The sequence below is a fragment of the Esox lucius genome, chromosome 21 (genome assembly GCF_011004845.1).
Source record: "Esox lucius isolate fEsoLuc1 chromosome 21, fEsoLuc1.pri, whole genome shotgun sequence".
Lineage (NCBI taxonomy): Eukaryota > Metazoa > Chordata > Actinopteri > Esociformes > Esocidae > Esox > Esox lucius.
Genome location: NC_047589.1, coordinates 4,089,581 through 4,114,385, shown reverse-complemented (window position 1 = coordinate 4,114,385; position 24,805 = coordinate 4,089,581). Strand labels below are relative to the sequence as shown.

General features: G+C 43.0%; 1 protein-coding gene across 3 annotated transcripts in view; it reads left to right on the top strand.

Annotated features, from left to right (window-relative positions):
• Positions 1-24,805, top strand: part of gli3 (GLI family zinc finger 3) — a 134,754-nt gene that overhangs the window by 93,552 nt on the left and 16,397 nt on the right. The window contains exons 5-9 of one of the 3 annotated variants that reach the window (XM_010899753.3): positions 11,379-11,584; positions 15,307-15,462; positions 18,973-19,174; positions 21,006-21,225; positions 22,411-22,512. In XM_010899753.3, the coding sequence (XP_010898055.2) occupies positions 11,379-11,584; positions 15,307-15,462; positions 18,973-19,174; positions 21,006-21,225; positions 22,411-22,512 (886 nt within the window). Of the gene's footprint in view, positions 1-11,369; positions 11,585-15,306; positions 15,463-18,972; positions 19,175-21,005; positions 21,226-22,410; positions 22,513-24,805 lie in introns of all 3 variants that reach the window. The other 2 variants (XM_010899755.3, XM_020045178.2) reach the window with 2 other exon arrangements.

Here is a 24,805-nt window from a genome sequence, read left to right as displayed (position 1 = left end):
TTGAATTTGATGCCAGTAACATGTTTCAAGAAAGTTGGGACATAGGCAACTTGTGTGTAATGCTAAAGAACGAAACCTGGTGGAATATCACAAAACTTATTAGGTCAGGTCAGTAAAATTATTGAATTTTGAAAGATCATTCCTGAGAGATGGATCTGTCAGAAGTGAGAATGAGAGGGGTTCACCACTCTGTGAAAGACTGTGCTGGCAAACAGTGCAACAATTTAAGAATAACATTTCTCAACGTAAAATTGCAAAAAAATCCCCAAAAAGAGTTTGGGGATCTCATCATCTACAAAGCATAATATCATTAAAAGATTCAGAGAATCCGGAGAAATCTCTGTATGCAAGGGACAAGGCCGAAAACCAATATTGGATGGCTGTGATCTTTGGACCTTCATGCCACTGCATAAAAACAGACCCGATTCGGTAGTGGACATCACTGCATGGGCTAAGGAACACTCCTGAAAACCATTGTCTGTGAACACAGCACATTGTTGCATCCACAAATGCAAGTGAAAACTCTTCCATGCAAAGAAGAAACCATATATAAGTTCAAAAACCATCATCCGTGATGGTATGGGGGTGCATTAGTGCACATGGCATGGGTGATGCGCACATCTGTGAAGTCGCCAGTAATTCTGAACGATATACAGCATACAGGTTTTGGAGCAACAAATGCAGCCACACAGACTACATCTTTTTCAGTGAAGGCCTTGATTATTTCAGTAAGACAATGCTAAAACCACATTCTGCATGTATTACAACAGCATGTATCTTTAGTAAAAGAGTCTGGGTCCTAAACTGGTTTGCCGGCAGTCCAGACATGTCACCCATTGAAAACATTTGGCGCATTATGAAATGACAAATACGACAAAGGAGACCTCAAACTGTTGAGCAGCTGCAATCCTATATCAAGCAAGAATGGGAAAACATTTAACTTTCAAATCTACAGCAATTGGTCTCCTCAGTTCCCAAACGCTTACAGAGCATTGTTAAAAGAAGAGGTGTTAAACATGCCACTGTCCCCACATGTTTGAAATGTGTAGCTGGTATGTATTTTTCCAAAAACAATAAGATTTTTCAGTTTCAACATTTGATATGTTGTCTTTGTACTATTTTAAATTAAATATAGGGATAAATGATTTGCAAATCATTGCATTCTGTTTTTATTTGCATTTTATGCAGAATCCCAACTTATTTGGAAACAGGGTTGTACAGTTGCACTCATATGTTTGCATACCCTGGCAGAAACAGTGACATTTTGGCCCTGATTTTGAAAATATGACTGATCATGCAAATGATAGTGATCATATGAAGCCATTTATTATCACATAGTTGTTTGGTTCCTTTTTAAATCATAATTTTAACAGAAATCCCCCAAATGGCCCTGATCAAGGGTTTACAAACCCTTGAATGTTTGGCCTTGTTAGAGACACACAAGGTGACACAAGGTGAAAATGGTAATAAAAGGTGAATTAAAAAGCCTGTGGCTTTTTAAATTGCACTTAGTGTCTGTGTATAAATAGTAAATTAGTTTGTTTGCTCTCACGTGGATGCATTGAGCAGGCTAGATACTGAGCCATGGGGAGCAGAAAAGAATATTCAAAAGACCTGCGTAACAAGGTGATGGAACTTAATATAGGATATAGAAGAAGAAAAGGATATAAAAATGCCAGTCAGTACTGTTCAATCACTTATTAAGAAGTGGAAAATTAGGGGAACTCTTGATACCAAGCCAAGGTCAGGTAGATCAAAAAGGATTTCAGCCATTACTGCCAGAAGAATTGTTGGAGATACAAAGAAAAACCCACAGATAACCTCAGGAGAAAAACAGGTTGCTTTGGAAAAAGACGGTGTGGTTGTTTAAAGGAGCACAATACAATGATACTTGAACAAAAATGAGCTGCATGGTCGAGTTGCCAGAAAGAAGCCTTTACTGCAACAATGCCACAACACCTTGACACGCCTCACAGCTTCTGGCACACTGTAATTTGTGACGAGACCAAAATAGAGCTTTGTGGACACAACCATAAGCACTATGTTTGGAGAGGGGTCAACAAGGCCTATAGTGAACAGGATACCATCCCCACTGTGATGTATGGTGGTCGTTCACAATTGTTTTGGGGGAGAGTGAGCTCTAAAGACACAGGGAATCTTGTGAAAATGATGGCAAGATTAATGCAGCATGTTATCAGAAAATTCTGGCAGACAATTTGCATTCTTCTGCATAAAAGCTGCACATGGGACAAGCTTGGACTTTCAAGCACGACAATGACCCTAAGCACAAGGCCAAGTTGACCTTCCAGTGGTTACAGCAGAAAAAGGTGAAGGTTCTGGAGTGGCCATCACAGTCTCCTGACCTTAATATCATTGAGCCACACTGGGGAGATCTCAACCATGCAGTTTATGGAAGACAACCAAAGACTTTGCATGACCGGGAGACATTTTGCCAAGACGAATGTGCAGCTTTACCACCTGGAATAATTTGGGGCCTCATAGAGAACTATTACATAAGACTGCTTTGATTCTAAAGGGGGCAATACACAGTATTAAGAACTAAGGGTATGCAGACTTTTGACCAGGGGTCAGTTATAAAATATTTTTTTGCCATGTTTTGTTTTATGATTTTGCTATTCTGTTATGACCTACAGTTGAATGTGAATCCCATTAGAAATATAAGTTTTGCCTGCTCACTCATGTTTTCTTTACAAATGGTACATATATTTCCAATTCTCCAAGGGTATCCAAACTTTTGAGCACAACTGTATGTACAGTATATTAAAGGAACGGTTCACTATTTTTATCCTGGGGCCTTTTTTGGATTATCTAACTTAATCCTGGACTGTGGAGACATACTTTTTTTGAATTAATACAGTTTTGAGAGTTAAAGGTTTTTTAACCAAAGCCTCTCCCCGGCTAAAATGAAAGTGAACAAGGCAATGGATATAGTGTTTGAAATTATATGATACATTCAGTTATCCAAAACGGGAAGGCCAGGGTATATTGAAATAGGTTTCTGTATGTTCTCAGTAAAAGTTTTTGTCAAAACGAGCATTGTATCAATGGTTGTCGCTGTTTAGACATTACAAAATGTATAAGCAGCTGCTGCGCTGATGAATCTGTCTGTGAGGAGGCTGTATCCATAACCGTCTTTGTTTACAGAACTGTAGCTCACGTTAGCTAGTATAAACTACGAGCTCAAACAAAGATGCCACTAAATTGTAGTAGCTGCTAGTAAACCGATGCAAATCTGTCTGCAAGGATTTATCCGGAAACCGGGTTTGTTTACTAAACTCTAGCTCACGTTAGGAGTGGTGTTTATTGCTACTTAATGCAATCAAGAACCTTGATGTATCCGTGGATGAGGCTGAATCGGTTCCAGTGCGTGCAACATATGGCATTGACTTTCGAGCTCTTATCAACCGGGCAGTTTTGGAAACCTTCCACGTCCCCAAAGAAACTGTAAGAGACAGAGGCTGGAGGGACCAAATGGACAAATCTCAATTCTGCAAGGAGGCGTGTACTGTAATAGCTATTTGGGTAATTCTGTTGTAAGTCCAGTTCTGCATGAATAGTATGGGGAGGTACTGAAATTATTACTACTATGGAGCATTGGCACAATTTTGATACTGTTGGGAATGGCCATGTCAGTTATTTGGCACACTTTTTTCAGGAGAACATACGGAGGCCTATATCAATACAACGTGGCCTTCCCGTTTTGGAAAACTGAATGTATCATATAATTTCAAACCTGGGAAAGGCTCAAAACTGCATTAAAAAAAGAAAAATATTTCTATATAATATAATCCGAAAAAAGGCCCAGGATCAAAAATAGCTAACCTTTCCTTTAAGTATCTAGCTAGTTTCTGCCTTTGCTTTTTTGCAACGTTAGCCTTTTGAAGTTGCTTAAAACATTGACCGAACTGTTGTTATAATTTGGTTGTCTGTTGGGATGTTATTTAAGTCAAGGGCAGTCTCTGAGCCCTGACAGCCTGACTGTAACTCCTCCCTTCACCACAATTATACATTCCGTACTCGTCACTCACCACGATGCCATGTTTACATTGGAGCGCTTCCCCCCAGAACAGCGTAATCGTCGTAGAGCACAATGTTGACACAACCTCGCTCCATTTTCAGAATTAGAACGGCTTTACATGGACGCACACAAACACACCCAGCATTCTCGGTGCCCCCCGCCCTTTTTTTTCTGGGTCGTATTTTTATTAATATAGGAAAATTATATGCTCTTGCCCATCCAAAGTACCCCTCAATGTCAACTCTCAATGTACCAAATGGCACCCTATTTAGGGAACTGCTTTTGACCAGGGCCCTGTACTAGGGTAGCGAGTTGTTTAGAAAGCTTGCGATGTCTCTGAAAGGGGCGCTGACTGGCTGGAGTGAGATACACTGTGAGAGGAAATGGTTTCCATATGGTTCCGCCTCTCACTTTTCTCAGGGCCAGTATGCAGGATATACTCATAGAGGACCTAATAAGACTGAAGCCATAGAGGAGGGGCAGAGCAGGAAGACACCCTCTATTTCCTTCTCTTTTTTTCACGCTGCATACCGTGACCCCGCTAAGCCAGGCTGTCCCATGATCCCCCAGGGTGAAGCTTTGATGTAAATTTGTAATCAGGTGTAACTAAGACGCTAGGTACTTCACTCTCCGGGTACATCTGGGTACACAAAACACATGCACAGGCATATAAACCCTTAGATATGTATGCGTGCACACAGAGGTATACACACGCACAATCAGATTCCTCCCGGTCAAGAGGGCGCTCTGTCATAGTGATTAATGCGTATGAGCAGATGTAGAGATGACCAAGGTATAGAGAGAGACCGATTCACTCTTTCTCTCCTTCTCTCTCTCTCTCTCTCTCTCTCCTTCTCTCTCTCTCTCTCTCTCTCTCTCCTTCTCGCTCTCCCATTCCTTCCTCTGTTTCTCTTTCTCTCCCTTAATCTCTATCTTTCGCTCACTGTATCTGTCCCTCTATCGCTCTCTCCATCTTTCTTCTGCTCTCTCTCTCCAGTACTATCTCTCTCAGCACCTCTCTCCGTCACTGTGTCTATCCATCCTTCCTTTAATCCCCCCCCCACACACACACACACAGACACACACACACACACAGACACCCCATGCTCCACTCTGCCATCCGTCTCAGTCCTGTCCTCCTCAGATCCCCTCGCACCTGGCTATAAAACCCCTGCAGTCCGCTCCCCTTCTTCTCCTTTCTCAACTCCTCTCCTCCAGGCTCCACCCTGGCTTCACTGGGCTAACCGTTTACAGTCCACCTGCACAACCGTTCCTCCCTAGCTCCCACTCACTTACTCCTGCATCGCCACTTCTCTCCTACTCTTCATCGTAACCCCTGTAGCCTCCCTCCTCGTCACCGGACTTCCTATAGATCTGCCAGTTCTGTTGTCTGTCAAACTCACTCATATGACCTCCCCTTGGCCTCTCCCTATCTGCTCCCCCCGTCTCTTGGTAGCTCCACATCCCATCTCCTCCCCCAAAATCTGCTTTCTCGTTCCCCTTGTTTAACTTGAGCGCCCCCACACCTCCAGACCATTTCTGCTCTCTCCCTCTCGACCACATGTTCTGTGTCCCCTGTCTTTTCTTCCATCCTTTTTTTCATTTCACTGGCAAAGGAAATATTGTTAACTTTGCCAGAGCAAATGGAAAGGAAAGTTTTAAATGACAGAGGTGGAAACAAACATTGTGTACTCAGAAGTTTCAAAAGTATGAAGGCATTTGAAATATTATATTACTAGCAGTGTACAGTTTTGTAACAATGTGCAAATAGTACTTGAATAAAGACATGAATATTGTGGTTGAGTGCTTCAATGGTTGTCCTTTTCTCATGGCAGTGGGTCATAAATCATGCGGTATTTACATGAACAGGGTGTATCAAAGTTGGATTTATTACAAATACTTTGTGTGTCTGTATGGTCTGTGTGGAATACTTGTCTTTAATGTGGGCATATATGTAGCAGGTGGTAAGGAAGTGCAGCTCTGTTTCCACCTACTTTTTGGCAGTGTGCCAGATCTGCCTATTGGCGGCCTCTTGCAATAGCAAGGCCATGCTGCTATGGTTCTCTTCACAGTCAAGATTTATCTTAGATTTGAGTAGTTTAAAGTTGTCACTCTGTATTATTAGGGCAGTTTAGCATTTTTCTTTATATTTTTTGGTTGATGTTTTTCTAATTCATCAAATCGTTTTTTTCTCATAATTTACTTGCATCTGTGGTTAAGAAAGCTCTTCTCTCAATAATTTGACATTTGTCCCATTTTGGCAACTCATGGTCCCAGAACCTCACAAAAGGCAGCTGTTTCTATAACTGAATAAGGTACTGAGTAGACATTTGAGTTCCGACTTCTGTAGGAGTCCAGGCATGGTAGACTTTTCGCAGTCTCTGTCTTCCTGCATTCTGACAGCAACACCCCCCAGCAATTAATTTTTGCTGGCCAGTCAGCTCTTATGCGTTAAATTAATTGGAAAAACAACGGGACGAGAGCCATTTAGCCGGGGTCAGCGTGTAGAGATGTGGCCATTGCACGACAGGGTTAATCATCTTTGTGGCCATGGAGGGGGGTGATGCCTGTGTATGTGTTGGTCTCTGCTCAGAGCCTTTCAGCGCTGCTCCTATAAACAGACAAAACAATACGTTCTCTCTTTCTGTCTTGAGTAATTACTAAAGCCCAACAGCCTCTTAGACACCTATGGTGTAAAGAAGTTTTTTCGTCACGTAACTTTTAGTCAATCTCTGAAGAAATCGTACTCCAGCCATTAAGTTGTTTCGCGGCAGTGTAGGTAGTACGACCTGGAATAGTATCTGATGGTGGTGTTTTAGTAAAACGGTCGCTATGTGACAGTGCCATCAAAGTGAATGTCGCTCTGCGGGCTGCATTGATCCTCGCAAATGAGGCAAAGGATGGTGGCCTTATGCGGGCGCCTTATCTTCTGCCTTTGTGTACGTATGCATACATGCAAACACAGAACACACACACACACACACACCATGAACACTCACACATCCAACGAACGGGAACAGAGACAGGGGTGTCCTCTTGATGCCCGTACCCTTTGACGAAGGAAGTAGAATTTCACATGACTCAGAGGATAGGAGACGTGCAGAACCACTCATAGAGGATGGAGTCATTGTGGTGTCGTGGCGGGGTTGATCATGTTCGTTCTGGTCCACAGACTAGAAAGTGTGTTTCGTTAAAGGGAAATGTGTTTCTTTCATATTCCTCTTCCCGTATGCCTCCAGAGTGTGCTGTCATGAGCCATTATTGCATGCATCCCTGACGGAATTAGGGTTAAGTGGGTTAAGAGTTAAGGGCAGATAGACAGATCATCTAATCTGCTTGGGAGTTCAAACTAGAAGCCTTTTGTTTAACTTCTAGGCTTCCTGAGTTCCTAAAATAAATGTCTTCATAGATTCAAACTCACTACCGAGTTAAAGTAGTGTCAACATCTGACACTACAGGAATCATCTGTTTCATTGACCTTGAGTCACTCTCCAGCAAAACCCTAGTTGCTCTTCCAACCACACCCGAGATGGCCCAATATTGCATATAGAGTCCCTATGTACATAGCATTTAACTGAGGATAAACGTGGGGCTGCAAAGTCTTGCGGTGAGTATGGGAGTACTCCCCCATCCTTTTTTAAATAATGCTTAAAATCGTTTTCCTGTAATTCTGTGTTTCTTAACATGGGGACTCTAGGTTTGTTTAAGAGAACACAATATTTTCTTCGTTTTCTGGCACAATAATAAAAAACAATCACAATCATTATACTTTTTTTCCAAATGGACTGCTAAACTACTGCCTTCACTAGAAGTTACACCCACGGGCAAAACTTAAGGGCAATGCTAGACTAAAAAAGGCAGCCTTGTTCATTTCGGTTGCCGGTCATACCAGTACGGTTTGCAGTGACATACTGGAATTCTACCAGTTATGTCACTGCCTTGCGGTTAGCTGCATCTAATGAAGTACAGTTGCCTCATTTTGCTCTACTGACTCCTTGTGGCAGCTTGCTGGCCTGTGAGGTCAATCCAGTTGGAAGACTGAAGTATGTGTTCCCCTTCATGTGTATGGATTACAGTCAAGGCGTCCCGGTTGAATGAACAGTGTGATAAGAAACAGTACAGCATCAGATGTGCTTTGGAGGACACATTTGAACATTGGCTGTCCCGAGTCTGCTCTGCTCTGTTTAGGGTGTGTTCAAACTTTTGACTAGTACTGTAGATTTAAATAAACTGAAAGGTCTATTTAGTCATAGGGAATGTTTACAAATACATTGGATGATTTGTCATTATTAACACAACATTTAATATTTTGGCATCTATTTAAAATGAATATACCTTCATAACCTTCATAATCCTGGAACGATAAAGCATTGGTAATACATTGTCCTGCCTTAACTTCTCACTGGTTTCATCATGCGGTTTTCTAGATTGTAATCGCATCAGACATGACAGACCAATACCAATATAACAAGAGCACAACAAAGTACAGAAAAAATTACCTTGAAATTTAATGTAATTTTCTTGTACCTTTTTATTATAGACTCAGGCTAGGTATAGCGCTTTCCAGCTGCACTGAATCAAAGCATGTCTGCACGTTTAGTGAAGCAAACTTCACTGGTAATAAATAATAAAATCATCTTAAGGGAAGCGGGATGCAAAATGCAATCTGGCAATTTATTTATAATTTATAAAAGGGTCGGATATACAGTATGTACTGTGTATTTAATATTATCTATAAAACAAGTATAAGTATGCACAATACTGGAGGGACTAAACATTTTTTTCCAGGTGGAAACCATAACATCTTACCCACTATTGTAAAAGTAGTATTTGTACTCAGCTATCTGCTCCATTGGTAAAGTAGCACTGCCTATATACCTTTATTATATAGGCAGTGCTTTATTACCTTATAGTATCTTATAGTATCTTATTTGTACTAAAATGCATCCCGTCTAGGAACATGGCTTTTTAACTGATATTTGATTTGATTTAACAGAGCTCTGGTCCAAATCCTTACAATATTAGGAATGTCAGGATCAAAGTGTGAGACAGTCTGTGTCTGACTAGTCTTCGAGCATTTTAGCTTGCATTTTAGCTGAACATAAACAATCTATGAGCTTCTTTCCCTTCCCCAAATCATTTTTTCCAACTTCCAACCTTTACTTCAACCAGTTACCTTTGCATTGTTTGCTAAATAGAAACAATTCCTCTTGAGAGGCAAAGAGCACTCCACAAATACCTGCTACAGAACAGTCCCAGTAAAGATGTCGTCATTGCACTCGAACAGAAAGAAAGGGAGCGCTTTGAAACTCACTCCGTAGTAGCCCTTGTGGATTAATTGGTGCAAGCTTTGTGAAGAGTAAGAGGTACAGGGTCTTTGTGCGCTCGTGCACGTGTGTGTGTGCTCTCCACTTTTTCTGCTCCTCAGAGTTCATTATCGGCTTGGCCTGAGCTCTTTCATTAGGGGGCTGTGATGGGGAGAGACATGAGGGGATGAGAGGGGCCGGTTGGGGACTTGGGGACAGGGTCCAGGGACATAATTGGGCTGTTCCAGTCCCTTGGCCTTGCTCAAGGTCACTCCAAGCCAACACGGGCACATTACATGATTCACTCAGTTTCTCTGTGTTTCTTTTGGACTCTGTCCCTATCACTATCCTCTATCTCGCGCTCAGTTACCCCTTCTCATTCTTTCTTTCTATTCCTTATCGCCCCTTCTTGGGACCTTAGTGACAGTGTCTGTCCTGAGAGGAGCCACAGTGGAGGGTCTAGTTCCCTCTAGTCTTCTCTGCTCTTAATGTCATGCTGATATCTGGATTTCTCCTCGTCTCTCCAGGGACAAGCTTTGTCTGCAAGCTCATCATTATGAAGTTTTTGAGCACTGTTAGACAATTATGAGAAGGGAATCAGCAATCGCCGATTCAGCTGAATTTATTCCTTAAGAAATTCACATTCAGTGAAATGTGCCTGTTTATTTTTGGTTTACATATACACATAGGGATTTGGAAAACAATATAATACATATTATTGTTATAATTTGGGGTTAAACCTGAGAACGGTCTGGAACCCTTATGTTAATGTTAGGCTTCAGATGTAATTTAAGAGCTGTTGATCTGAAATGGTAAAACCTACAGAGACCAAATTTGTGGGATGGTGTAAGTTGTGGCGCAATTATGTCTGATAACACGTTACGTAACTCTGCGAAATAGTGGAGCCTATGCTAAGATTTGCCTCGTAGTTAGAGTACATTTTTCTTCAGTTAGAATCTCACAAATATTAGTAAAGAAGTTCATCTCTCCCCCAAAGAAAAATATTTGTCTCTTGGACCAATGATTTCACTGTTATGCTGCCCCCGCCATTTTTTGAAAATAACAGAAATGTATCATCATTTTAAAAAACATCTCAGAACGCCAAAGGGATTTCTGTGAAACTACTACAGCATCTAAAGAGCCAGTTGGTACCTCAAAAATCTCAGCCACTGTGAACAATTAAGTTTAGTCAGGTTTGGCCTGGGTTTTCAAATGATTGTTTGAGTGTTGAATGTTGTGCCTGCTGCAAACATGAATTAAATGACTTCAAAAATATATGCATTATTTGAGATTTATCTTATGGGTGCTTCTAACTGGTTACAACTGAGTTCATTACCCTTCCAATGTAAAGCTCTTTAGACGCTTGGATAAACCCTGAATACAACCTTAATAAATGTTTTATAGGAAAGAAATCTATGGTAAAGAATAGTAAGATAAAATGTTTTTATAGCAGGGTAAAGAATGAGGAGTACTAGTTACTTAAGTGACGCATGTTGGCTTGCTTAGCATTTGGATCTGACGTCTCGGTCTGATTGAGACACAGTGGTGAAAGTAGCCTTTGATCTGAGGAAATGTCAGTAGAGGGAGCAGAGAGAATGCAGCTTTCTCTCTTTCCTCCCTCTCTGGTCTGTCTGTGTCCCTCCGCTCCCTCTGCTAGGCCCAGTAGCCTTCAGATGGAGGGAGGGGGACAGTGTCAGCATTCATTTGCTGGGCCTGTCAGTTCGCTCCCGGGTAGTGGAGACGAGGAACACATTATCATTTCTGTATTTCAGTGAGCTTGATGCTTATGTGTGTTGTAAGCCAAATAAATAGTTGGTTGGCTTTTGAACTTCGACATCTACGGAATCTGTCATTGATGTAACACTTTGATGAGTTAAGAAACTACTAGCTATGAATGAACTACAGACATAACAGAGTTTCAGTTATTGACAAAGGAATCCCACCCTAAAGTCTTAACTTGGAATATTATTTCACATGATGAGCAAATGTACTTATTTCTTCTCTCTTTTTTTTCTATCCATTTGTCTGTGTAGGCCTCCCTCGCTGGCCGGAAGTCCGGCGTTCTCGGACATCTCCCTCATCCGGATATCGCCCCACCGGAACCCCTCGGTGGGAGCAGAGTCTCCCTTTAACCCTCCGCACCCCTACATTAACCCCTACATGGACTACATACGCTCGCTTCACTCCAGCCCCTCCCTCTCCATGATCTCTGCAGCCAGGGGTCTCAGCCCTGCAGACGGTAAGTCCCCTAACTCACAACACAAAGCTGCACCCTAAATGGAATTCATTTTTGACTAGGGGCTCTGTTCAAAAGTAGTACGCAACGGTGTCATTTGAAACCTGGAAACTATGTCATTCTTAAGAGTCCCCAAATAATCATGTATTATTTTAAAGCTACTTCCTAGTCAAAAACTCACAGAGAAATGTGTAAGTTCAGCCTCTACAAGGGAAATAGCAGAAACGATGCATTAGCAGCAAACTAGATAACAAATAGTTAGCTTGTCAATCTAGTTAACACTGTACAACTTGTGATTCAGAATTCCCAATTTTATAGCCTATCCTGCACATGGTATAACTATACCCGAGCAAGCAATAAATGTGAATTCCCTGCCTCTGGTAGAGCCATAAAAATCATAAAACCCTTTTTATATATATATTTCTTAGGCTAGTTGCGCCAGACAGCAATATATAGCTAGCACCTATGCAGGAAGCTGCCCAGAATAGGAGTTAGCCGCAATGGTTAAAATCTAGTTTTGCCTTCAGAATAAAAATCCCCCATGCTACTTGGATGTATAGTATGTCTAGGGGAAATATCAACAACAGCTAGCTTTTTAGGTACAAATAGGCTGGTGTATTCCTCCATTCTCAGAAGCGATGCCTATTTACTTGAGTTTTCTCCAGAGCTTTCTCCCAAATTCAGTTGCTGTAGGGAACTACAGTCCCTTATTTTGGAAGAATATAACTCACTGATCAGTATGTTCACTTTTCAGTTAATAATCTCATCATGAGGTGCTTTGATGTCGAGCAAAGATCATAACACTTTGTTTGTGTGCGTGTGTGGACGCCTCTTTGTGTGCGTGTGTGGACGCCTCTGTGTGTGTGTATGGCCCGTTGTGTTGGCCTGTGTGTCTGTTTGCGGGGACTCGTTTGAGGGAGGTTATTCTCTTTGATCTCTGGATCATGTCTGTGGACCTCTGGAGAATGCATCAGAGAGCGTGGGTCATGTACTGACACAGACAAGAGCGTCATGCCCCAGTTCAAGGCCAGGGCCCGGGGGTCGGTGGCTTAGGTCGCTGGGGAGAGGACCGTTAAAAACAGGACATTTGGTCTGCATTCCAAATGAAGCCCTGTTAATTGGTTAAAAGAAAGACTCCATGTCAGTAATATGGAACCGTTGGAGTGCAGTGTCCTGCGGGGTGGTTTGGTTCCTGTGATGGATCCAAACTGGGAAATCAATTACAGTTGTGAAGGTGGTGTGTGTGTGCACTTTTAAAGAGCCTCAGCAGTGCTTCTCCTCGTAGGCCTACTGGCCTGGACTGAATTGAAGCCTGGAGCTCAATTACTGAACAAGGCCAGCCTCCCCCTCACCCAGTGCTCCTGGGGACTCTCTGTAATCACACCTGGAACAAAGCCAGCTTTTGGCTGGCTGTGTTCCATTCCGCTCCAGAAAAGGTTGAGGTGATTGTGTTTGTGGAAGTCATTACATTGTTAAAGCACTTATTAAACAACACTAAAATATATAATTTCTAGGACTATTCATATGGAGTCCATCAGTTTCTGGGAAGATTCAGATGCTTTGGTTGATTTTGTGTACTTGGGGAAGTGGCATCCATGGACGTGGCAAAACATTTGGTTGGAGAAAGAAGATTTTATAGTCAGGCAAGACATTTCACCAATGAATATGAAGTCCTATAAGGGCTGGTATCCCGCATTGGCTTCCAGCACCTTTGTAAAGAAGCGGATAGAAAGAGGCATGTTCTCAGCTCCCCCCCACTTTTAATTACTCCCAACATTCACAGGAATTAACAGGAAGTGGCAATTTAAATTAGACTTATTTCTTTAGTCATAGTTGGTCAATTACTAGTGTTGCTTTACATCAAACATATTTCTGCACTAAATCAACCTATAGCACATATTATATCAAATTATGTATATTATGGTGTGAAATGAGGCAAGTAATTACTCTTCCATCAAATAGTTAATTAACCTATCAGCATGTATGTTGTTAGTATGTCATCGTGCTTAAAGGTTTGTCTCCTTTTACAGTGTGCACAGATTTTGTTTGTCACTGAACGTACATTTGAATAATTATGAATTAATTAGCTGGATTGCTGGGAGATTTGAGGTGGGTGGGATTTAGTAGCACCTTCTCTCTCTTTTATCATCCATACTTACCACTCAAAGGCTCTCACTTTCCCTCCCTTACCCTCTCTCTCTTTTTCTATTCTTTTTTTCTTTTTACACTGCCTGTAGTATTGTGGTTCAGTGGTATGCTATTTGCCCCACTGATTCCATTGTTGCTCAGAAAGAGAGCCATGTGGCCCGACCAACCACCAACTCCTCAGGCACAGTGAGCATTCCCCTTCACGTCAAGTGCAACACTGAAACCCCCCTCCCCCCATCAGTCCCCCTGCCCCCAGGGTGGCGCTACCCATGCCAGGATTTCTGATTTGAAAAATTCTGCAAAGCCCTTTTCTGCGCGCGAATAGAGAAAGAGGCACATTACACTTGAATGCAGAAGCAAAGCTAAAGCTGAACAACGAAGACAATTAAGAAAACTCCCCCCTCCACTTAAGACATAATACCCAAATCGAATTAATTTTGGAAATTTCTTCTTCCATTCACTGAACCAATCAGCGACGCATATTGCCAGGCATGCAGGGCCGGCCTTCAGAGATCTTTTCATCCCGAGTTTTATTTCTTTATTTATTTCTTCTCGCTTTTCTTTAAAATGGAAAGAAAAAGAGAGGAATTAGCTGTACTACTTTGTGGAGCTAAACTGATTTCCTATTTGCATCCAAAACTATGGTGTCAGTCTTTTATTCCCACTGTTTTGCTCTTCTCTCTTCCTCTTTCTTGCCTTTTCTTGGTTGGGATATTTGCATATGGGAGAGAACGCTGCCAGATGTTTATTTTTAGGATACGGTTCAAGGACTTATAGGTCTCTATAACTAAGGGAAGAGAAGTTGGATGGGGAGGCAGATTCAGAAAGAGAGAGATCGACAGGAAAAGAAAGGGGGAGAAGCAGGGAGGAAGAGAGAGACAGGGTGAAAGAGAGACAAGGAGAAAGAGAGAGAGACAGGGAGAAAGAGACAGGGATGTGGAGTGGGGGCAGATTTCTGAACGTGTTGCTGTTTCTTTATGCATGGTATGCAGATGTGGGCAGATAGGGGCCTTTTGTGTCTCGCTGTGTTTTAAGAAGCAAATGAGAAAAGCAGGTTTGAGTATTTACATATCACAGCCCTATTTGTCCATAACCTACAAACACAAGTACACACAAACAAACATACACACACAGCCACAGGCATAACAGCCTCCCAGCTATGATATGATACAGCACAAATACCTGTACAAATTAACTATTCTGTTTAAAACCAACATATATACACAATACTGAACTGTACACTCTGAAAGAAGCTTGAAATCCTGTCCGGGAGCTGCTGTAGCATGCAACCTCCGTTTCTAACATATACTGTTTCTCATATACTGCTGTGTTCTCAGCACTTGAAGTAGTGCACTGCTTGGAAGGTTGACATCCTACTACTGTACAGCTGTGCTGCGAAGGTGTTGCTAATGTGCTCATTACGTGACATGTTCCAGAGCTGATCACCTGCTGTAAGCGATGGTGTTTCCGCAGGTGCGCCGCGGCCCCTTACAAATCACTATCTCGCTAACGTCCAAATGTTTTCTCTCTCCCTCTCTGCCCGCCAACCCCCTCCCCCCCCGCCCCCCCCGCATTAGCCCCTCATACAGGCCTGACCACAACAGAGTACTACCATCAAATGGCTCTCCTGGCGGGCCACCGCAGCCCTTACACGGACCTCCTCCCCTCTGTTGCATCCACGGCCGGAGCCACCAGCAGCGCCCTGCACATGGAGTATCTCCAGGCCATGGAGAGTAAGTACGACTGCTCTGGGCTATTGGCTTGTTTACATTACAAGACAGCGAATAAAACGCAAGATAGGCTTAAATTAGTTTGCATACTAATTTCCATAGCAGACAAATTTTCACCGCCACGTTCGGCCACAATCCGTGCAGGATTGTGGCCCGTCAAACACAGCAAAATTGTGTGGAATGCACACTTTACACTTTACAGAAACTTGACAGAGTTCTGATATAATTTTCTTTACACCAACTCTGGGGGGGCTCTATCAGGAAACATGGCACACACTGCATCGGAAGGTGACATTTCGTTATCCCCAAGTTTACACAACAAAATAATCCAGCGTCTCAAGTCTTCTTCGATATGTCTCAGAAGATGTAACGTAAAGTTAGAAATCCCTAAGGTACTGATGTAAACTGTTTTGTAATGACCTTTAATGTGTGCCTGGTGTGTGTTGGCATCGTGTGTTTCAGAGTGTGTTTGTGTATATGTGTGTTAACTTTACAGATAATGTTATATTGTAGATCATTCTGTTTTAAAGGAAACAGAACAACAATCCTGCATTACAAGGGAGTAGTGGCCAGCCAGCGTTAACAGACATGATTTAAACGAGCCGTTGTCTTAATGCACCAGGCCCATGCCTGCCTGTGCAGAGGACTTATGCTAATGAGTTATTTTAAAGTGTAAATAGGAAATTAAAGGCACACTGAATCTTTAGAAAAGGTCGGACAGTCTCACCCATCTTCCTTTGATGGCAAGGTATTTAGTCAGCCAGACGCCGCTTTCATGGAAATCCGGGGTGATGTCGCCCCCCCACCCCCAGTTCTTCCGAACAAACTAATTAAAACTAGCCAAACTTGCACGGCTATCAGAAAATTAATTGCTATTAAGTGGGAATTCGAATGTCCCACCATTCATCATCACGGGGAGAAATCCTTTCTTCTGTGTCAACGTTTAAGATTAATAGAGTGAAACAAAACAATTAGGGCCACAGTTTTAAATGGGAGATGACGCCACGGCTATGCTAGCTCTTCACTGTTTCACAATCGCCTGTGATCATTGCTTGGTAATAACTCATTGCATTTCAACAATGTGTGTTCCATGCAGACGGCAGGAAAATTAACACTTTAAAGCTATTCCTTTGTGATACATATATTTTGGGGGAGGGGGTTTAAAGAGTGTGGCGTTATCATATCAAGAGGTTTTCTGCTAATCATTCGTGCTAGTTGGGTTGTAGCTAGCGTAGTTTGTCAATCTACTTCACATCAATGTAATTAGCTTAGGGAAGAGCCTAAAGAAACAATTGCGCTGTCCTGGATTCTTGGGGCTTTAATGGGCTATTGTCACGTTTTTACACTTTAATTAGGCAGCACCAGTGCAGTGTTACACTAAACTGTGCTAACATCTGTATTTGTGCTGTAATGAGCTATTATGCTATGTTTCAATGTCTATAGTTCAACCACCATTAAGTATTAATAGCACAGCTCTTTTGAGTGTTTGGGCAGTACACTTTTTTGAGCGTTTGGTCTTTTGATTCTTTTGTGGATCAATGTTAGGTGTGTAGATAAGTGTATTGTGGGTTTGCGGCCCTAAATCCGGTCTGGATGTTAGGTAAGTGTGGTTTCTTGGTCCCGTATCAGGTATGTAGATTTGGATGGTGTGGTTTCGTGGCCCTATATCAGGTGGTGTTGTGGCCCTATACCAAGTCTGTAGGTTAGGGTGGTGTGGTTTTGGTCTCTTGGTTTATTTTATTCCGCCGTCACTCAGTCCAGGCCGTCTAGCCCTTCCTGTCTCGTCCGCATGGATTAATGATGCTGTGCCTAACCAGCCGTCCTGTCCATAAATCACAGGGAAATTAGAGGGGCACTCCTGTTACCCGGCTACGGTAGCTGGGTAGCTACAACGCTCCTCTCTCCCTCTCTTCCACCGCTCCTCCTGGTCGGCCGATTTATCATTTGGCTACAGCATTAATAAACAGGTCTCAGGAGGCCTTGCTTTGATGGGACAGCCCTACCACCCCACAACTCTCCAACAAGTGGAGACGACCCTCTTGTTCTTGGAACGTGTGCGCTGTTTTTAGGTTAACACAGAAAGTTAGGGCAGCGTGGTTTGTGAGACGGTCGATGGTTGAGGATTTTCAGTTGAGTGGCAGGGTCCATATCGCAGGTGCAGTTTGGGCAGAGTTTTTTTGTATACAAATGGACTGTCTGTCCAACTTCGAGCGACACGTTGCTTGTGTGGCAGAGATGTATTACCTGTGAGAATGTTCCATCTGTGTATATGCGTGGGAGATTTGAGTGTTTCTGTGTTTGCCGCCAACCCCCTTTTCTGACATCAAAGAGAGAAGAGAGGCAGGTTTATAAAGAGGCCATAATGTAGAAGGGTGTTCCTCGTTCCCCTCAGCCCGGAGCTCTGTGCTTTTACCACAGGCCTACGTATGCCAGAAACTTCACCACACAAACACACACACACACACAGTCACATACAACTGATTTCCATGTGAATGGAGCCCTCTGTAATCGCTGGATGTGTCAGGCGAGAGTGAGCGTTTGAATTTGAGGGATGGATGGAGGGAAAGAGAGAGAGACAGAGTACACAGGCTATGTAAGCTGGCTTTGATTGCCCACGGAGAAAAAGAAAAGAAAAACCGCTGAAATGTTTTCTCCCATCTGAGTCACAAAGTCATTGTGTCAGTTCACACACAAAGCGCAACATCCCCTCAGTGTCTTTTTGCTCCTTATTTCTCCTCCTCCTTCCGCTTCTCTACTCCTCCCTGTGTTTCTCCTTCCGTCTTGTTTGTGACATCTTTGAGTGAAAAGACAACAGAAGTCATTTCTTAATCTGTGCGCCGCTCTTTGTGTGTGGAACGAGAGAAAGGGAGAGTTTGAGTTCGGCGACAGCTATTCTTCCTGGGGTCCGACATTACAGACAAAAAAAGAGACATTTATGTACAATTAAATTGCATTAATATGTAGACATTACAGACAACTGAAGACACAAACTGACACGTTTATTTAAGAATAATACAACCACACAAAATATAAGAGAAAGAGAAATAGAGAGAGAGAGAGAGGTTTGGAGAGAGGGAGAGGAATACAAAAAAAGAGAGTGTGGTTGGCAACTTGGTACCTTTTAAAAGCCTCTCATTGTAATGCCTTTTAACATCGACGCTTTTTGAATAAGGAGGCACATCACACTTGGTTATATACTTGTTTGCAATAACCCACATCAGATTCAGTTAGATACTTAAGTGCTCCGGCATAATGTTTTCTTTTTGTTCATTTACAGGTTTTCTTTTTTATTCAAATGTCTTTTATAATATTGTGTTGTTTCTATAGATCTAAGTAAATTAGGTGCGGCTCATTCTATGCTCAATGTACATTACTGAAAAAGGATTCACTACAATAAACGTATGAAATAAGGCATGTCAACAAAACCAAATAAATCTGTATCTGATCAAACACAATACATAATGCACTGACTTTTTTGTGTGTAATATCTATCCTTCTGTCCCTCTCCTCCAGGCTCTCGGTTCCCCAGCCCCAGGCTGACAGCGAGACCCAGTAGAAAGCGGACCCTGCCCATCTCCCCACTGTCGGAGCACAGCTTCGACCTGCAGACCATGATCCGCACCTCGCCCAACTCCCTGGTCACCATCCTCAACAACTCCCGCTCAAGTTCCTCCGCCAGCGGTTCCTACGGACACCTTTCCGCTGGGGCCATCAGGTGAGGCGTTAGGGCTTAGGAACAACCAGATTTATGGAAAACTTGGGACAGCAGGGAATGATACAGGTGTCCAACATCGCTTACAGACACATTCCTCCCTCACTCAGAAAGGGAAACTGAAGGTTGCGGACAAGGGGCTGAAGTGGCCTGGGGCAAAGGCTGTATTTATGTGAGCTGGCGGTGTAGAGCAGGTGTGAGGGATGTTTCAGAATGTGGCTAACCAGTGAGGTTTTCCCAAGGAGAAGTAAACCCATGTTGGAGGAAGGCTGGCAAGAGCATGTAGACAAAGCTTCATAGCCAGCAGTAGGCTGTACCTCACATCTACAAATAGATGTGAGGTCTGTGGGCCTGTGCGGCCCTGTGTGCATGAGCATCTCCTTCGTGTCCAACCTCCCGGTGGGCCTTGTCGCCGCTATTTACCCAGCGTCCCCGGCGGCATGTGTCAGTCACACGCACTCTCAAATGCCACCTCCTCCCTGATACACGCTATCGTCCAAACGGCAGGGAAAGTACAAGAGAAAGATCCATAGCCCTACCCAGAACCATTGATCAGCGATCTGAAAGGAGGACCCGATCAATCACTGGCCAATGTGGCTCGAGTGACAGGGCCAATGATAGGGCCCCCGGATGGATGACTGATATGACAAGTGGATGGGCCCCCAAATGTGCTGCGACCCATTGATTTCCACTCGGGCCGGTAATAGGACCAGCTGACGTATGAGGCTGAGATCAGGCGTCGGGGAGGCAGGATGAATGGAGACCCACCATGCGTCCCTGCTATTGAACCACAGAGGACTCTTGTGTTTACCTGGTTCTACCTGTATTTACAATAGAGAACCTACACAGGGGTGTGACTAGCTTGCCTCCACGTATGTGTATAAGAAAGGAAAGATGGCTAGGATATAGATCTTTTCTTAGTAAGGGTGAGTTGAGATAAAAACAGTGCATGTAAGTTAGTCCTAGTTATGGTTTGCCCTATGGTTTGCTATTCTTATTGTATATCATCCTAATGGGTGTGGCAGCCTAACAGTAAGAGTGTTGGGATAGTAACCACAAGATCAAATCCCAGAAGCAACAAGTTGAAAATCCATCGTGTCCTTGAGCAAGGCACTTAATTGCTCCAGGAAGTTGCACTCGATATGAGCATCTGCTTTTTACTGAAATGTACCAATATAGTTTTTATTTTACTTAGTATCTTACTTAATCATGTCTTCATTGTCAGTTACAGTATGTTGATAAAAAAAAAAAAATTATTTCTTATTATTCTGGTACAGTCCAGAAGAACTGGTAAAGTTAAAAACATTTAGCAACCCTAAGTATAATGTTGCTTTTTAAATTTTTTTACCTTTATTTTTCAATTCAGATTTTTTTATTGTATTTCTACTGACGGACTGCAACACTTGACAGCATTAACAAGCTAAACATTCTTTACCAGTGACTGCCTGGAGCTACGTGGCTCCAATGACAACACAGCATCCCATCTCTTGTCAGAATATCCTTAGGGATCAGAAGCTAACCAGAATAATTCATCTACATCACTGTGTCTTTTCTCATCTGGCCTAATTCCAGTTGCCTCTGAAATACTTCAGAATTTAGTTTGAATGAGGTGAAGTAATTGATCATTCGATAACATTGCATTACAAACACCAATAACAATTTGCCACTACACACATCTGTGCACTCTTTTTTTTTCCCCAGCCAAATAAATCTTCCATTGGATCGCGCACTCACACTCACACACGCGCGCACTCACACAGCCACTGGATGTTGTATGTTGACTTCCATGTCTTTTTATTAACCGAGTCGTAATGGCGTCGTTGTTTCCGTCCAGCCCGGCGTTGAGTTTTGCCTACCCCCCGACCCCTGTGGCTCTCCAGATGCATCAGCAGCTGCTTGGCCGGCAACCGGGGATGGTGGGCTCCGCATTTGGCCACAGTCCGCCCCTTATCCACCCCTCCCCGGCGTTCGCCACCCAGCGGCCCATCCCCGGCATCCCTCCTCCTGGGCTCGCCCCCAGTGAGCGCTCCGTCATCTCCAACGACTCCTCACAGGTGAGAGAGCGCTCCCTCCACCATGGCAGACACCACTGCAATTTCCAGCGTCAAGGATAATAGATAGACCTGCAGCAGCCTAAAGGTACACGTGTCAGACAGGAAGAAGCAGGCCCCCCTCTTCGCTGTGGCCTCATGGGAGTTGCGTTCCCCTGGATGTGTTGGGGAAACGTCGTCCCCGAACACTCGGTTACAGGTGAAACTCAACAAGGGGCTTGTTAGCATAGGATCCCACCACTGAGACCATTAATCACACTGGAGGAAACAAGGATTCAAACAACAATATAAACATGTATTTGTGTATCCTACAATGTTCTACTGTACCGGTCTTCATTTCCACTGTTTGAGGGGACTCGCTTTAAAGCAATTATTATTCAAATTGTTCACTTTTTTCTTTTATTAAAACAATTCTCCCTATTGTTTTTTTTATTCCTCCAGATATATAGGAAATTGTATTTCTTTTTTGCTACTTTGTGCATCTGGGCATGTTAATGAAAACACATCCACATGTTTTTATTTTCTGAGCCATGAGGTGTAGATTGGATGGATGAGCTTTCTCTTTCAAGCAAAAGAACTATGTAAATCTGTTTTCTCAAACCATTACATTCTGTCCTGCCCAGGGGAAACCACCTGAATCATATACTTGCATTTCATATGCTACCAGTTTTATTTTTCTAGTCCAAATAGGATCATCTCGCTGGGACTATTAGTAGGAGCTCAGTGACAAATGTCAAGGTGTCCCACTGTTACAGAGAAATTACATCCCATATTCCCAGTGTAAACATTCAAACTGAGAATGCCAGCAACACATCCCAGCCAAGGAATCTTTCCAGTTTTTCCAGGCCAGTTCAGCTATTTTTTTATTTGTATTTTTTTTTTGCTGGCTTGCCTGCCTGTTAACAGGGAATTCCCCTTTGGCTTTCAGGCCTGGACCATGCAGTTCATCCAAATGTGAAGCTGGATAAAAAAAACCTGCACAGAGTAATTGGCTTATTGAATAGCCTAGATTTTATAGATAACAGCCTGTATAATGGCTCCTTTTCAGTAGGATAAACTGACGTCCTTGAACCGTATCATAAAGTCTAACAGTTTAATGTAAAATGTATATATTAGGGTTTATTATAACTTGGTCATAAAATGTGTAGAATAAATGTTGAACAGATGAGATTCTGGTTGTTTCCATAGACAAAGCCTACCAGTGAGTCAGCAGTGAGCAGCACAGGGGATCCCATGCACCACAAGCGCTCCAAGATCAAACCGGACGAGGAGCTACCCAGCCCAGAAGCCGTAAGTGTACCGTGAACTTAACCTCCAAGCCATTTTTTCAGACGTTCATATCCAGAGTTGATTAAATGAAATATCTTACTGTACTGGCAGCAGTAGAGTTGGTTATCATGTCGGATTTGGTGCGTGTACTGTAACGTAGAAAACGTGCATGCATGCGCTCAGAGAGAGAGAGAGAGAGAGAGAGAGAGAGAGAGAGAGAGAGAGAGAGAGAGAGAGAGAGAGAGTGAGAGAGAGAGAGAGAGAGAGTGAGAGAGAGAGAGAGAGAGAGAGTGAGAGAGAGTGAGAGAGAGAGAGAGAGAGAGAGAGAGAGTGAGAGAGAGAGAGAGAGAGAGAGAGTGAGAGAGAGAGAGAGAGTGAGAGAGAGAGAGAGAGAGAGAGAGAGAGAGAGAGAGAGAGCGCTTTGGGCCCAATTATGTGACGTATTGTAGAAACTATTTATTTATTTGCCTGTTTCATTCGGCTGCTTGTTCAGCCTGCCGCATCTGAAGCGATAAGCCCCATTGATCTTAGAGGCACCAGAAGGAAATTGTTTTCCTTTTAATCAGATGCTTAAGTGAATGGGGGGAAAAAATATGAAAGAGGAATTAGACTGCAAGTTTTCCAAAGGGCTCTCTCGATGTGCTGTGCTTGCGTCTGGGGTGATGCCTCCAAAAGGGTCTCTGCTCATGCAATGGAGACAAGCCTGCAGAGAGATCTACGTTCTGCAAATGAAACTCCCGATATGCATTTGTCACAGGCGTTTATCTCTGCCTCTCTCTTCTATGCCTGCTGGATTTTACCTTTTAATAGGAGTTTATTTTTTTGGGGGGGGGGGTATTGTGAAAGTAGTTAAATGACAGAGGGGATACAGATTGGTGGGCGACACATGTTGCAGTAGGGCACTGTACCCTGGTCTCCAGTGGGGAGAGTTGTCAGGCGACTGAGCCAGGGGCGTTAGCGCTAAATCACAGACTCTGCACTCAAGGTGCTTTATTACGAACCAAAACTTTGCCTGGAGAATAAACCCCGGGGCAGTTACAGTCCAGCACTCACTTCTAGACTTCTGTAACGTTAACAGTGACAGTGAAATATGTCCAGGCTAATGGAGCAACCAAGAGCAGGAAGAGAGGGTTAGATTCCTGAAATACTCGGCCTCAGACCTGCCATAGATCAACTCCCGGAGCAGAGCTTTCAGCACTACATTTCCGCTCCCTGACTCAAGTTCTGTTCTCTGTGTGCAGGACGAGGCCACATCGGCCAGATTCACACGATTACACCGCTGGTAGTGTGTAACTAAATCAGTCTAGTGGGTTAAAGGTGGGTGGGGGGGGGGGCTTTTTAGTTGTGATATCATGTGGGCTTCAATTGTGTTTACCTATGGCACCACAGAACTGGCCCCTTAAGTTGTGGTCTGTCTTGGTCTTCCTTACTGTATACACAAGTATTTCATCTGTGTATACACTGTGTTTCATCTATGTAGATCTCTGAGTTCTAACTCATCTCTAGCATCTCAACTGTCTAACCTCTTCAATAACCAGGTCCAACTGAATACAACCACAAGAACAGACTACATGCATTAAGCAAGCTAGCTAGTTATTGATAGACAGCGGACTTATTTAGTGCTTACCTGAATCAAACCTCTGTTTTGGAAGGTGCGTTTTTGAACAACTGGGATAGTTCCAACCTCCAACGCTTTTGGATCAGGGTCAGAGAGGTAACGTTAGGTTTGACATCACTCGACATGGCAGCATTTGTGGTGAAAGATTAAAAAACAAAAATGACTTGCTCCTTGCACAAATAAGTAGTAATGGGCAACTGAGGCTTTCTGTAAGTGCGAATCTATTGAGAGCAACGACATTTATTAATTATTTCGGGTTCCACGATTATCTTGACTTTTCACTTGATGAAAAAGTTAGTTAATGTCACCTTTATTGATAAGTATTGTATCAATGTAATTCACGAATGAAAGAAAAAAGTATGTTGTGTTGCCATGAATACGTTCTTATGCCAGGAAATGAAATAGCTTTGGCAGACACGCTAGCAATTGCTCAATTCTTATGACTATTCCAGTAAGTTAGTAGATACTGGTAAAGCTTATTACTGGCTAATACGCTGTTAAAACGGCCAGTGGCAAACACAATACATAGCCGCTATTTGTGGTGGAGGTAAACTTAGGAACGTTAGTCAGTTTAACTGAATCAGTGTCATTCACAAATGGCCACTAAACTGTTAAAACAACCGGTGGCAAAAGAGGATTTGTTCAGGATAGAGACAAGAGGCTATCCTGACACCTGGCAAATGTACAGCTCCGTAG